Source organism: Cupressus sempervirens, chromosome 5 (genome assembly GCF_028749045.1).
Source record: "Cupressus sempervirens isolate cs-2001-9-10 chromosome 5, ASM2874904v1, whole genome shotgun sequence".
Lineage (NCBI taxonomy): Eukaryota > Viridiplantae > Streptophyta > Pinopsida > Cupressales > Cupressaceae > Cupressus > Cupressus sempervirens.
The window spans coordinates 1,036,939,137-1,036,954,812 of NC_143122.1; the positions used below are offsets into that span (position 1 = coordinate 1,036,939,137).

The 15,676-nt window shown below is 38.5% G+C and overlaps 1 protein-coding gene across 2 annotated transcripts in view; it reads left to right on the plus strand.

The window, feature by feature from the left end:
* AAE17 (acyl-activating enzyme 17) overlaps positions 1–15,676 on the plus strand; it is a 331,094-nt gene that overhangs the window by 128,757 nt on the left and 186,661 nt on the right. The window contains exon 7 of one of the 2 annotated variants that reach the window (XM_089833393.1): positions 14,395–14,471. In XM_089833393.1, the coding sequence (XP_089689519.1) occupies positions 14,395–14,471 (77 nt within the window). The remainder of the gene's footprint in view (positions 1–14,394; positions 14,472–15,676) is intronic. The other variant, XM_089833394.1, reaches the window with a different exon arrangement.

The following is a 15,676-nucleotide window of genomic DNA, read 5'->3' on the forward strand; positions in this document are numbered from 1 at the left end:
AATAAAAATCAACATAAAGCCTGATGCATAAGAAGGGTCAAGGCAAAAAGGTGGCTGCTCAACAATTAAATAAATAAATGACCATAGTCAAGATTGAAATAAAGGAATAAAGGTGGCAACATCATCCACACATGCCTTAGTATATTAACGTCATTCTTATATATTCAAGCTTGTCTGAGTAGCTTTAATATGTAGGTTTATGCACACACACGTGTGTGTGTGTACACTAAATTTGAAATTCACATACATACATGTGTGTGTGTGTGTGCATACACATATTTTATACCTACACAAGTATGAGTATAAACACAATATTACTATACTAAGACATGATAGTAATTACAAGATATACTAAGATCATCCACATAATGAAGGTAAAATTTCTTATTTGAATTTTATAGTGTTTTAGTTCAACTAGATAGCTCATGGTCATCCTTGGACTTTCTTGCTTGTCTAGCTGTTTAGTCATTGGTCCAAGTAGTTAGGTTCATACCTGATGGCTTGACGGTGGATTTGGGTGTCCACTTCCTAACTCATTTTGGCAACACTTCCCCTCGCCATTGTGCTACTGCAAAATGGGAATAATTCCAGGTAATAACATATTTATAATAATTTGAAATAATAATAAAATATCACATAATCATTTTCAATTTCTTAGATATTCATTTTCCAATTCCATATTAATGGCTAACACACACGTCACATGAAACATTAACTAATAACCAAATTTCCAAATCACAAGAATCAAAATATTTCAACAACTCTTTCGATAGATCAATTTCACACGAACCATTATTTTCAACAAATTTACTGAACAACTAACCTCACATAAATTTTTCCAACGGCTAGAAGATTATTTTTAATGTAGCAAAATTTGGGATGTAACAAACAATATGATATATGCACAAGATCTATAAGGCTGTTGCTGATCTTTCTTATATGATATATGCTGTTATTACGGGCTTATACAATCCTCTATGGCAGAGATAGATGTCATCTTTGATATTCTGAATTGCTATACTCCTTTATTGATGCCATCTCTGATATATATAAAGAGCACACTATTATATTCAGAGCGGGGGGTGGGGTGTGAATTAGTATAATAACACTTTTGCCTTTTTAATTTTTTAATCCAAACAATTATCTTAATAACTTTAAATGCTGAAATTAATAATTATGCATGGGAAGACAATGATTTTACATGGAAACCCAATGCAGGAGGAAAGCACAACAAACAAATGCTTTTTATATAAACTTGTTCTTTTACAATATTTTGTAGGCTCCAACCTACTAGAGGCTCCAACTTACTAGAGGCTCCAACCCCTATGTTTATGAGCACCAACTCACTGGAAGCTCCAACTCCACACTTCGTAGGCACTGACCTACTAGAAGTACCGACTCGCTATGCTGGTCTTCGTGAGCACCAACCCACTGCACACAAATTGCTTTTCCACCTTATCAATGTTGCTTGCTCAACTGATGATGGATACTTTTATTGCTTTCTTTTCTCTTTCTTATCTATAGGAATCTATAGACTCCTCAATTTTCCTGAAGTCAGCCTTTAATTACCAAATATTTTTCTGATTTAACACACACTCATATATTTATATAAATCGAATTTTTCAATCTGATTATATATATTTCCTTTCTACTTTTATACTTTACTTATATCTGACTTCTTCATCCACTCCATTATTCTTTCTTACATATTCTTTTTATTCCACTTGCTTATTCTCAACTCTTCTCCAATTTCTGACTTTTTTTTGCAAATAAAATATCTTTCTTTTTATATCTTACAAAATAAACTATTGCATCTTTGGTTAATGATTAGGTGTAACCCTTCTTACTTCACGATAATAATTAGTTTAAGTCATTGGCTTCGCATGAATATTATCAGCAGTAACATAGCTTCCATTCTATGTTCATATCATGGCTTATGTTGTAGGTATTTCGATTGCATGATTTTATTTCTTGTATCCATATTTCTTTCCCAAACCCAATGCTCCTCTGTATTTTACGTGTCTTCTGCATGTCATCTGGTCTTTCAATATTTTCTATCTGTATGGTCAATATCAATAGTTGTTGTAAATCTCTATTGCCACCGCTTTGAATTTAAATCCTCTTATCACCGAAAACTTGTCTTCTTCTATTTCTTTTCTTGAAGGACTTTTATTATATGCACATAGACATCTTAGATGACGCCATAAAATGCCTTCTACACATGGCATATCAATGATGACTTGCTGTTTCATTTGTTTACTGTACAGGTAAAGTAAATGAACGCATACAGAAAATAACAGCAGAACAGTAGCATAATATTCGCAATAGTAAGTGAATGATTTACAATGATCCCAGACGGGATATAAATACTACTGCCGAACCTTCTCGAAGGAGTCCGTCGGCCACAATTATTCTATCCGTTACAAACTATTTACTGCCGGACCGTCGGCTACGGAATACCGACACACCGCCAGACCGTCGGCTACAGAAACATCGCCGGACCGTCAGCTACAAGAACACCGCCGGACCGTCGGCTACAGGAACACCGCCGGAACCATCCAGTCGGCTAACACCATCCCCCCAAAAAAGAAAAGTCGTCTCCTGACGACTTCGTCCCGTTACATCTGTAGCCTCTGCTAACACAATACTGTCTCCTTAAGCTGACCTTGATAGCCACCTTTGCTGCTTTCTCTGTTTCCAATTCCTCGGTACCCTGAGCCCAATGTCGCTGCACTGCCTCCAACCGGATGATCAGCTCTTCCCGAGCTCTCTACGCATCCACTAAGACAGCCCCACAGCCAACGCTTGCTCCCACTGCATCTGGCACACAGAAAGTCCATGCCTGTAGCGACTTCAACTCTTCTCAACTGTTCAGACTCCCACGACTGATATCCGCCACGACTGGGGGTCCAGGGGGCAACGCCCCCGCGGGGTCCTGGGGCAGCGCCCCGGGTGCGCGCTGCCCCTCGCCGCCAAGACCAAATTAGCACTTCGAAACCTACACAAAAATGCACGGAACACACCATTTCTGTCATTATCTGCCGATTCTGCACTCTTTCTAGTAACCACTGCTGCTTCCCCTTCCGTTCGGCATTGTTTGTTACTCATTCCGAACAACTTGAATCCGTCGTCTTTTTTTTTTTTTTTTTTTTAATTAATTATTTTTATAGAAAAACCCCTCAGACCCATCTTCTACACAAACTCAACAATCTCTCCTCACTCCAACAATCTTTGGCTGAAACACTCCGGCAATGAGAAGCTCAATAAGTCTTTCAGCAATGAAAATAATCAAACACCAGAAGGTCAGTCCCGTGAGATTAGACGAGGAAGAAGAAAGTTGTCCCGTGCTGTAACACCAGAAGGCCAATCGGAGTCTTTCCCCTACGCTATTCAAATGTCTTCCTTGCGAAGTTAGCTGGCAGCGAATTCTGTTCCATCCGTGGCAGATATACTGGAGGAAGGTTACAAAACACGCAGCGAGCTTTTGTTTTACAACCCCGCGGACAGGACAATCACCCGCGGAGAGTTTTTTTCAACCCCGCGGACTGCTTTCGCGGACAGGACAATCACCCGTGGACTGCATAAAAATCATCAACAACGAAAGGAAAAGAACAAAAATTTAAACTCTGCGGCTACTGATTTGGAGGTTCAAGTGCGCAGGATTTGTTTTCTGTCCACGGGACTTTTTCTTACCCGCGGACAGACTTTGCCCGCGAGGATTTTTTTTTCCACCCGCGGACAGACTCTGCCCGTGGGGCTTCTTCTTACCCGCGGACAGACTGCCCGCGGGGCTGTTTTCACCCGCGGACAGACTCTGCCCGCAGGGCAAAAATTTTTTTTTTTTTTTTTTCAAATAACAGGGGTACCTGGGGCACCTTTAGACGACGCCGCCGCCAAACAGTGTTGTACTGACGACGAGGGAGGATGCAATGACGGCGAGAGCTTCCTTGCACGATATGGTTTTAACTTGGATTCGTTAATTGACTGAGCCATCTCCTGTCCGTCCAAGGTCGCCAATTTGATTGCTCCATTGTCGCCGACCTTCCAAATCTGATATGGTCCACCCCATCTGCCCTTAAACTTTTCCACTTTGATTTCATTCTGACCGTCGTACGGCTTACGTTTGTTCTATGTCACCCCCGTCGCCCACGGTGCCTGCGGTCGTTGCGCAACTAGATTATTTCTTTAATGTTGGTGCCCTTCCACTAATTTTATGCTGCGGTGTAACCTTTTCTTTCCGCGCGGTCCCTTCACCATGTACCAGACAGTGGGATCTTTCGTTTTTCTGTGTTCAGACTGTATGTTCTTCCCCTCAGCTTCAGCCATGGCAGCTTTTCCTTCTTCCGCTTCCCTGCATTCCTCCAGACATTTGTTTTTCTCCTTTTTCTCATCTTTGTCGACCGTTAACATATTGCAACTCGGAAAGAGTTCGTAGTCTTCTATCTGCCAATGGTAAAGGCCATTCACCGAATCCAGGTCATCGTCATTCGATCCTCCGTCAAGTCTCAATACTCCTTCGTCATCCGGTTCCATTCTCCTCTTTCCTTCGTCATCACTCTCGCCTTCACTGTCAGAATCTGACAATGCTGCCTCCTCGCCAACCATTTGCGTGTGCAGGTCAATTATGAATCTTTTGCCTCCGCGCTCTATTGATAGGGTATTGCGTTTCCAATCATGTTTTACTTTTGCTTGTACCAACCAATCTCGTCCCAAAATAGCATCATATCCTTTTCTTTTCAATGGAATAACCACAAAATCCAATAAAAATGGTTGCGTACCAATAGTTACCGTTTGTGCCCTTAAGGTTCCCAACGGTTTGATCCCGTGCTGGTCCGCCGTGAGTAACTGAAATGTAGGTGGCCACAGCGTCGGCTTTGCCAACTTCTTCCAAGTATCCTCCGGCAAGACATTCATGCTGGACCCTCCGTCAACAATTGTCTCTGTCAAAACATTTCCCAAAATCCCCATCTCGACGACTGCTGGATGCCGTCCGGAGTTGAGTGCCAACAGCATTGGGTCTGTTGTCGTCGCTTCCCTACTGTCGCTTCCTATGTCCTCCGTTGCTTTCGGAAAAGGTGTATGATTCAGAATGGCCGTCCGTAACTGGGGCATTGTGAGAAGGAGGTCACTTATCTTGACCGGTATCTTCGTTTGTAAGATCTGTCGTACAATGTTTTGTTCTGCAAAGTTCCTTGCCAAGGTGCCGGTGATATCCTTCAACTGAGATGTCCTCGCCGACGATGCCTTTGCAATGTCCGCCTGTGCTTCCCCCACTTTTCTCTTTTCCTCCGCTTGCCTCCGTGTAATTGCCAGAACCTCCTCTACATCCGTGCCAACAGTGATCAAGTTTACTCCAGCCTTTGGGCACTTGGAATCTTCGTGATTGCCGGGTCCGCACCATCTGCATAATAATTTCGGTGTGTTTGGCGCTGTACAATCCCGCGCAAAATGACCCCATAAATTACATGCCCGGCATTGAACGATCGGCCGTCCGTTTGCATCATACTGAGTTCGACTTCGGCTCCCATTATTATTGTTATTGGTTGCATTGTTGTTATTATTCTTGTATCCTCCAAATGTAGCACCGGCAGTATTCGCGTTTCCGCTACTACCCGACGGGGAAGCCTCCTGTGTGAGAAACACCTGCGGAGATCCTCTTGTCTTCTTGTTAAAGGGGCAGTCCTTTGTCGAGTGTCCCATGATCTGACAGATGTCGCAGAATTGGTTCTTCGGACACGATCCTTTAGTATGACCGTCGGTCTTACATTCCGTGCACCATAATTCACTACCTTTTGGCTCTTTCTGCATATTTTTAAACTCCATCATTCGAACCATATCTTTCTGTAAGGCACGAACCTTTTTGTTACTACCTTCGTCGTCGCTGCTATCATCTTGAGCGGATTCATCATCATCAGAGTCAGAGGAGCTGGTTTTCTTCTTCTTTGTCTTCTGCGCACTTTCAAGGTCGAGTGCTCTGTTGTAAGCATCGGCATATGATGACGGTGGAACAATTTTCATTTTCTTCCGCAATTTCGAGCGTAGGCCGTCCACAAACCACCTTTTCTGCAATTCGTCCGCTGGCTTGCTTTCCATTTTGTTTATTAAGTCTTTCAATCTCCTGGCGTAGACACGAACAGTTTCGTGCTTCCCTTGCTTGGTATTGAAAATTTCCGCTACGATTTCATTATCATCCCGTAAGAGTTTAAATTCCGCCAAGAACTCCTTTTTAATGTTATCCCATGTATCCAACTTCTGCGGATCCATATCCGAAAACCAATCAATCGCGACACCCTGTAGGGTTGCCGGGAATTGCCTGGCCCATTCGTCGGCATCTGTGATTCCATTTGCCCGCCAGATCGTCTCACATGTCTTACAATGTCGGAGGGGGTCGGCTGTACCATCGCCTTCAAATTTTGGTAATTTTTCTTTGGGTCCCGCCATAACTCTGGAAGTCTGCACTCCTACAGTGGTCGGCACTCCCACACCGACAGTCGATACTCCCACACCGGAGGTGTCGACAGCTGCGAACCTTGGTGAAGACGGAGGATCCTCCGAAATTGTTTCCCGCGGAAGTCTATCCTGGACGAAGAGGTCACTCCACGCTCATGCTCCGTCGGCACCGCGAGCCGTGCGAGTTGATGCTCTCTCGTCTGAATTTTCTTCCCTTGGCGAACACAAATTCAAGAACTCCTCCCGTGCTTCTTCCACCAATTCCACCCGCTGCTGAGTCTCCTCCAACAATTCCTCCGCACTTCGGTTTCCGTCGGCAATCCTTTGAAATCTTCGTCAGCGTTCGGCTTGTTGTGCTAGAATTAAAGTCTCTTGCGCAATACGGATTCCATCTTTTCCCTTCACCTTATTCCGATCCTTGTTAAGCTGATTTGGCATTAATCTTCATTCCTCCCACCTTCCAGATTCATAAGGCAACGGCGCCAAATGTTTACCGTACAGGTAAAGTAAATGAACGCATACAGAAAATAACAGCAGAACAGTAGCATAATATTCGCAATAGTAAGTGAATGATTTACAATGATCCCAGACGGGATATAAATACTACTGCCGAACCTTCTCGAAGGAGTCCATCGGCCACAATTATTCTATCCGTTACAAACTATTTACTGCCGGACCGTCGGCTACGGAATACCGACACACCGCCAGACCGTCGGCTACAGAAACATCGCCGGACCGTCGGCTACAGGAACATCGCCGGATCGTCGGCTACAGGAACACAGCCGGACCGTCGGCTACAGAAACACCGCCGGAACCATCCAGTCGGCTAACATCATTATTATTGCTGCCAAAGTACTTTCGTCCTTAGGTAATTAAAGCAACACCTCTTCTAGAGTATATTGGCCTGCATACTAATTATGCTGAACCACCATGTGAATTTTCTGTCTTTCATTTCTGATATAATCGAGTTTTGTTTTGTACGCTGATATTATTTCACATGATTATCGCTAAATCCATGCACATAGGATACTGCTGTACTGTAATTCCAACAGAGCTCAGAAGATGTTTAATGTTTAATGCTGCATACACCTATATGCTGGACACACAATATCTATCAACATATTCTGTTTTATCTCTGTTGACTTAGCTGGTTGGGAAGTTATTTATTTGTAGTCTTGTTCTATCAGAATCTCTCAGTGCTGTGGTTCTCAATTTACTGATGTGGGGTTGCTTTCTTGTTTATATTCATTGTAGTTGTTGCATTTTTCACGTAATCAAGTCATAACAAAGTCTACATGGTTGCTACTTACATATTGTTGTTTTTTGTCTTTAAATAATCAAGTCATTGTGTATTATGATCTCTCTTTCACTGTTGCATTTATCCATTAAAACCTAGAACTGCAGGTACAGTTGGAATCATCACTACTACCAAATTGGATGTTTGTCTTTTATATTTCCACATAGTCATTCTCTTTTCTACCTTCATTCACAATTATTCTCAGTTCTTTCATGCTTTGCCTTCTTGTTGATTTTAGAATTGTTATAACTGATAGCTGTCAAGTTTTACTGATATAATGAAGTCACATCTTAATGGTTCACTAAATCTTCTTTCCTTTCACATGCTTTGGATGTTCTTGTTCAAGATAATGATATCACCATCAATATCTATTTGTCATCATTGTTAACAATCTTGACTTGAGAACTTTGACATCGATGAGTATATGTATGTATGTATGTATGTATGTATGAAATGCTTGCACCATGTTTGCTATCATAACCTTCCTATGCTCTAAGATTGAGTGCTTCGGTGATGACCCGAAAATGACATACAAATCAGTCTATTTTAATGCTTATATAACATATAAAGACCTTATCCATGCTAATCTACATACAATTTATATTATAATAAAAACCATCGATATATATATATATATATATATATATATATATATATATATATATATATATATATATATATATACATCAAATTCTTTAAGTCAAGAGACACGCCTGGTCAAGTGACTGTTGGTAAACAGATTGTTCTTATTCAAAACTCTGAAATGCCCAAATCCGAAAGAAATGATCATCTACCAACAGTTGGATAATCTATCATTGAGTTGATAGATTTCCTTTGAATTAAAAGATACAACTCCCTTATGAATGATATGCAATGAATTTGTTTGTTCCTAAACTAATTGGGTGTGTTCTTAACCTGAGAACGGAAGAGGAAAATCAAACCAGCCCTAGAAAGAACTAGCTTAGGCGGTGAAATACAGTTATAAACCTAGCCAACTCCAAGAATTCACAATACCTATGACTCCCTGGCATTGATGATGCGATGATATTGCTAGTTATGCAAATGCAATGACATGAAATGAAAATGAAGATTAAACATCCTAATCTTTAGAACATGAATGAATGATAGTACTCTGATCTATCACCCATTCACCATTTGACTAAGAATGCAAGAAAGTGCTCAAAACTGACTGCAACAATACTCCGATTGAAAGTAATCAGAAAAAAAGTGATGCTTAAATACTCTGATTCATAACAAAATCTTTCTTGTTTTAAACACAACAAACACAACACTTTGATTATTTTTGCTTGCAATCTATAGCCAAATCTATTACAAAAACTAAATATCAATCTCCAATGCATAAACGAAAATACAGAAATTAAATGCCCTCCCCTCTACTCCAGCAATACCTTCTTTTGCAGAAAAGAAGAACCCCTTCAATGGAAAAGAATTTAGAATAAATAATCCTCTTCAATGACCATTTGGTTATTCTTCAGTTCCAGAACTGACTGTTCGGTTTTTCTAAGTCTTCCCGTCTTTCACCTCTTTTCTTGGCCTTTATCTTTCTATTTGGTCCACATATTTGTCCTTTAGTTCCATTTGTAACCGATTCTTAAGAAAGAAACATCCTTATATTATTAGGAGACCAAGAATCGTATTTTCAAATACTTCTCCTTTCTCTCAAGCCTTTTGCTTTCTTGGCTTTTTAATCTCCTTAAAAATCAAACTCGAGGATATTTAGAAAAAAAGATAGAATATGAATTTTATAGAATTACTTTTCTTTCGGGTGTCTTCTATTGTTAGTATGTGAGCTTTTGGAGTCAAAACATATTCAAAGTTCTTTGACAGGTGTATATATACTTAAAGATAGGAGTCATTGGATTTAAAAATCTCTTCCTTATTTCTGAATAGATTCCACAGAGAGGATGCCTATGCTTCAAGATAATTAGCAAGCTCCTGGAGACACATTCATATCGGGTTCTGCAAGACATTATTGGATAAGCATTTGTCCATTAGACAGATATCTTATTAAATAGACGGCATACATTGTCTGAGTTTTCTTCGTAGCACGGATTCAGGGGATTCATCCTGAACAGACATGTGCTCTAAATCTTCATTGATAGGAATAACTTCATCTAATTTCTTGAATTTGAGCATCTATTCTTCTAATTGAGCATATGATTCCATTGCTCGGATATTTATTTCTTTAGCTAAGATCTTCTTTGTGATGATCATATATATATATATATATATGTATGTATGTATGTATATAAATCAATTGATGTGTTGGTTCTATGTGTAACATGTTGGAAATCAAGGATAAGCTCCAGCCAACGCTTGAGTTTCTCTGATATATGCGCCGCAAATGACATAGTTGGCTTCTAGTATTCATCTCACAGCTGTTTCATGAAATTGAATATAGTGGTGGACTTCCCCTGTTTCATGGCATCTCATTGTACAATCAATAGCCTTATCTTGTGATTGAAATCTCCCTTTTCCCTCACTATGGGCATCACACATAAGGTAATAGAAAAGTGTCCCTATTTGGAAATGAAGAGGAGACAATCGGGTGTTTTGCTTAAACAGGAAAAACATGCTGCCTGTGTTTTCACAAGAAGTCTCTATTCCATCACTACGTTGACATCGCCACTTCATTGATTCTTAACACATATGGGGTAATCAAGCTTATAGCAATCACCGAAGGTTGGCTCTTAACATATGCCATGTACATTTCATTACAAAATCACTTGAATCCAACCCGTGATCTTCGTGACAAACAAACAATCTCAACTTACTACAACTTTGAATCATGTAATTGAATTTTAGAATTCAGACTTTGAGCTGATGAATTTTTCCTGTTATTTCCAACTTAGATCTGTATGATGAAATCTAAAACTTCAGACTAAATTAACTTCATGGAAAAATGTTGAGGGAAAACTGATAACAATTTTGGAGAATCTCTTACGGGGGCAACTTTTAAAGTTTCAAAAAAAAAATTGGTGGATTGGAAGTACACCTACAGTGAGCATTCAAGATAATCATCGGCTATATATAATGATCTATGGGGAAGTATTTGTTTTATATGTTTTTATCTCTTGGAATCTGCACTAGGATTGGTAAATAGCTGAAGGAAATTAAAGCAAATAAAAGAGATTCAGACTGAATACATGAAACTAGGTAGACCAACTAATAAGTCGATCAAGAATATGTATGAATTCAGGCATTACAAATATAGCTGCAAATCGTCATTTGCAACACATCTGCAGAATCATAAATAGGGCCACATCCTATAGGTAGCATCTCTGAATATGTGAAGTCATTGTTGAACATAATAAAAGATGACGAGGGAATGTGGAAAGTAAGCAGTGAAGTCTATGAATGAAATGAAAACAAAAGACAGTAATAGCATGGACGGAAGGGTTAATGAGGAGTAATCAGTCAAATACCATTGTGGACAACAACTAGCAAATGATGAAAGAAGACTATACATCTACATAAGGAAGCACAGTAAACATTTAATCTATCAATCGCAAGTCAGACGTAGTCATTGCAGAGTATTGAAGAGAATCACAATTAGAAATATATCTTTTAATCATCAACTGAATAGAACCAATCAACCATAAACAAGAAGTGAACAATATACCGAATAAGACATATCTTTTGCCACCGTTGATAAATAGTCAGAGTAAAATCACATGAAGAAGGAAGAGAATGGTTGTGGCTTCAAACATTGCTTCTTTTGATGGAAGGAAGAAACAAATATAATAAATGGAGTTATCACACAAATTATCAAAGAACGACTAATGAATCATCACATCTTAAGATGGAATAAAAGAGGGAGGAGATAAAAGGCACTAAGTTTGGTAAGAGTATCGAACATGCAACATAGTTAATAGAACTACATAGAAACTTCTATGTAGAAGATCAAATATTTGGGAAAAGAGAACATTCAACAAGAGCCCTCTCAGCTATATCAATAGAGAGGAGATTCTGGTCAATTCAGCGATAGGGAAAATACTTAAGTTATATGATAGAGATATAAACCCTATAGACTAAGGACAATCCAATTAATAGTCAGAGTATTAAGGAATAATAATAGTTGAGACAAATATTGTCCAATTGAGGTATGTCAAATCTAATATTATAATGTAGAATGTATAATTAAATGAGAACTCATATTGTTAGAGACCAAGTAGATCTTGGTAGAGGACATTCATTATGAGTGTCGATTTTTCTATAAAGAAACTCAAGGACCAGAGGACATTCATAATCAAATGGCAGAATTCCAAATTGAATTCCAGAGAGAGATATATAGAGAATCTCTTAGAGACAAAATATATATATTGTAGTGGTCAAACATATGCATATGTTAGAGATAAGAGACTTAGTAGAGGTGGGATCTCTACCAAGTAGTGTTACCAGAGATCCCAAAGAGGCCTAAGGGAGAAGCTCTTTCTATGACAATTACCTAATTGAGATAAAATTCTCACCAGAGGGTTAGGTGACTAGAGAAAGGTTCTCTCCCGAAGGATTAGGAAGGGTAGCTTGGGTAGTATTTAGATTAGTATTTACTTAAATCCAATATTGCTAATATGTTTTACATACAATTTTCAATATTTTACTGACAAATGGTTGCAGGTTACAGCATTTGAACCTAATCGGAAAGCGGGGACATTACAACTTCTACAAAGAAAAGTATAAGTTATGTAATATCAAATCTTCAATATGCTTGAAGAGCCATTGAGCACGTGCGCACACACATACACACATGTATACAATCACTTATCAAGGGTTAAGTGTTTAGATTGGGATGCATCTCTTCACAAATGCTTAATTATCGTAATGTTTATTGTGATTAATCAATAACTGATTGATTAACAACTTAGTTGCAATGTGATTAATATGTGGATCAGCTAAGTAGGGAAGCACTCGATAATGCAATGATAAACACTATTAGTAAGATGATTGACTTGATAATAATATCGATGTCTCTTATTAGCAATACGTATCTATTAATATTAATCATCACTTAATCACTTCCGTGATGGGATGATTGTTCGATGCTAATATGGCTAGCTGTCTTGATCATTTGGAGTCAATAGCAGATGTTGATATTGTGCTCAATCTATATTTCCACCTACTTAATTGTTTGGCCTTGAGACATCCAACCATTCATATCGACGACACTCCATATAAGGTATATGTAAGACTAACTTATTATCGTTGCCAATTCAGACAATGATGTATAAATTTAGCCTTTGGCAGTGTTGTCCCTCCTGTTGCAACGAAAGATGATGCTATAGTACCCATGCTTGGCTTGACTCCTGTAATTGCATCCTTGATTGACCTACTTAATTGTTTGGCCCCGAGACATCCAACCATTCATATCGATAACACTCCATATAAGGTATATGTAAGACCAACTTATTATCCTTGCCAATTCGGACAATGATGTATAAATTTAACCTTTGGCGGTATTGCCCCTCCTGTTGCAACGAAAGATGATGATATAGTAACCATGCTTGGCTTGACTCCTGTAATTGCATACTTGATTGACCCGTGCTGAATGATTAATGCTTATAATATATTGTGCCTCCATCAAGGGTAAATAATACTCTCTTATGATGCCATCAAATATATTAATAACTTTGCTCTGCATTGATAGTCCTTCATGGTGCCCTACTCTGATACCACTGTAATATCCCACTGATATTTTTCCAGATTTGTCCACACAAATTTAAACATACAATTTTCATGCAAGACTGATTTCTATTCATCAAAACCTCATTGCAAAAGCACATAATATCTGAAATTGGAGATGTATATTGCCCTCAAATTAGATAAACCATTACAAGCATGTTTTTTTCTAAACAATCATAAAATACCTTGAACAATTTTGCTTGGCTGTGAACTCTGTTGCAATCCACCTTCCAAAAACAAATTGGGTACCTGTCCAACCTGTTGAAAGAATCCCAAGGGTTTTTGTCTGCAGGAAACTAGAACTAAAACAAGAAGCACTTAGAGCTCTACCAAAAGATATGAATAGACCTAGCATGCTGAAATGAATCTATCGTTGTTCTTTTAAAGCCCAATACAGTGACTTCATTTCCCCTCTTCTTGTCTCTTCATCTCGTTTCTTTTTGTCCCTTTTTAAATCTCCCGTTTAAAATTAAATTGACTCAAAATTATTCATTATGCTCCAATAAATTCATTTGAATACTTTATTTAGTTTTCATTTTAATTCCCAATGTCCTAAAGAAAGGGACATTTCAGTAAACAATTAAAACCATTTGCTTGTAAATATTGATTTCTTTCTAATTAGGTTGTCTAAAAGATTGAAATCCTTTGAGCTGTAAGATAAACTATGGAAGGTTTCTTTTTAAGTTTCGCATTACTCAGCATTATCCAGTTAGGGGACACCTTTATCCTTGCACATCTTTTTAATCAATTCTAATCAAGTGTGTAAAGCGATCCCAAATGATCTTCATTTTATCTTTTCTGTGATCTCTACAAAGTTTTACAATTGTTTGATACTTTAAAATGGTGCTACTGCTATTTGTTTTACATTTTTAAGATTCTCCTTGTTCTTTGTGAAATATATTTATAAATGCCTATTCAACATCTTAGCTTGGCTGATATTTTAACAGCAGAGCTTATGAATACAAGGCTGTTGTACAACCTGTACAAGCAATGTCAAACATCCTTTTTTCATCTGGAACTACAGGTAGAGTTCATTGCCTGCCTCCATTTTACCCTTTGATGTATTAGCCTAGAGTCTAGTAGTTTTATGTCTAAAACATTCTTTAATTGTGAAGCTCATAAATGTTCTACTTTTTTCTATCATGTTTCTAATTAATGTTTTTCTAAAATATCTAAATTACGTGGGTGACAACTGTTTGATAAAAGAGAGATTGATATTTTTACAGAGTTGTTGATTTTGTCAATCTACATGTTGCAGTTTGCTATCCCATTTGCTTTTTTTTTTTGCACTTTTACCTACAGTAATTTTGTCGAACGGTTTGCATACATTAAGTACATTAACTTGCTGATTCATGAAAACTGCCAGTACAAATAAGTACTTGCAATACTGGTGTGATTTATTTCATTCATTTGTAGCAGATACATGTCTATGAAAAAGCTACATTCACATCTTGTAAAACTGAAATAACTATACAAGCTTCTGTTTATGGAATTTGGATGTTTTGATATTCAACCTGGATATTAAATCAATTATGCACTTTGCAAATACCCCAAGTATGAGTAATTTTAGAAATATGTCTTCTTGCTGCTAAAGATCCGAAATGTCTTTAAACTCAGCATCAAATGCTTATGGAAAGATTGCTACTGGTTTTCCATGACATTTCATTCATATTACAATCCACAAACCACCAAATGCAGCCTTTAATGCTCATAAAATGTAACTAAATAATTTGCTCCAGCAACTAAATGCGACAAAAATCTAAAGTGCTATTGACTTGAAGAGAGTGTGCTGCATAGACCTCACCAAGTAAGAACAAGATAGCAGATGGAGCAGTGGTAAGAGTAGGGGACTCAAGTTCCCCACTTAATTGGTGCAGGGAAGTTGAACTTCCTTCCAATCCAGGAGAGAATGTGGAGTGGTAAGAACTGGAAGAAGGATGTGTTAGATTACTTTTGGTGGAGACTCTAGAGCGAACCTGGGGCTGAGTGGAGCAGGTTGTGTGATAAGAGACTGTTTGAGTGGAATCATTTGTGTGGAAGCATAATTATTGTTGCAACCTAAAATTTTAATGACAGAATTTCAGGTGGCACTATCTGAGCTAAAGCCCATAGTAGCAATCAGAGCTACACAGGTTCACCCTGGAGGGGACTCATAATGGTGAATGCCATCTGACAGAATGCTACACCAAACTGGAAGTTAGGGAAATGGCTAAGACCCACCCAGATTAT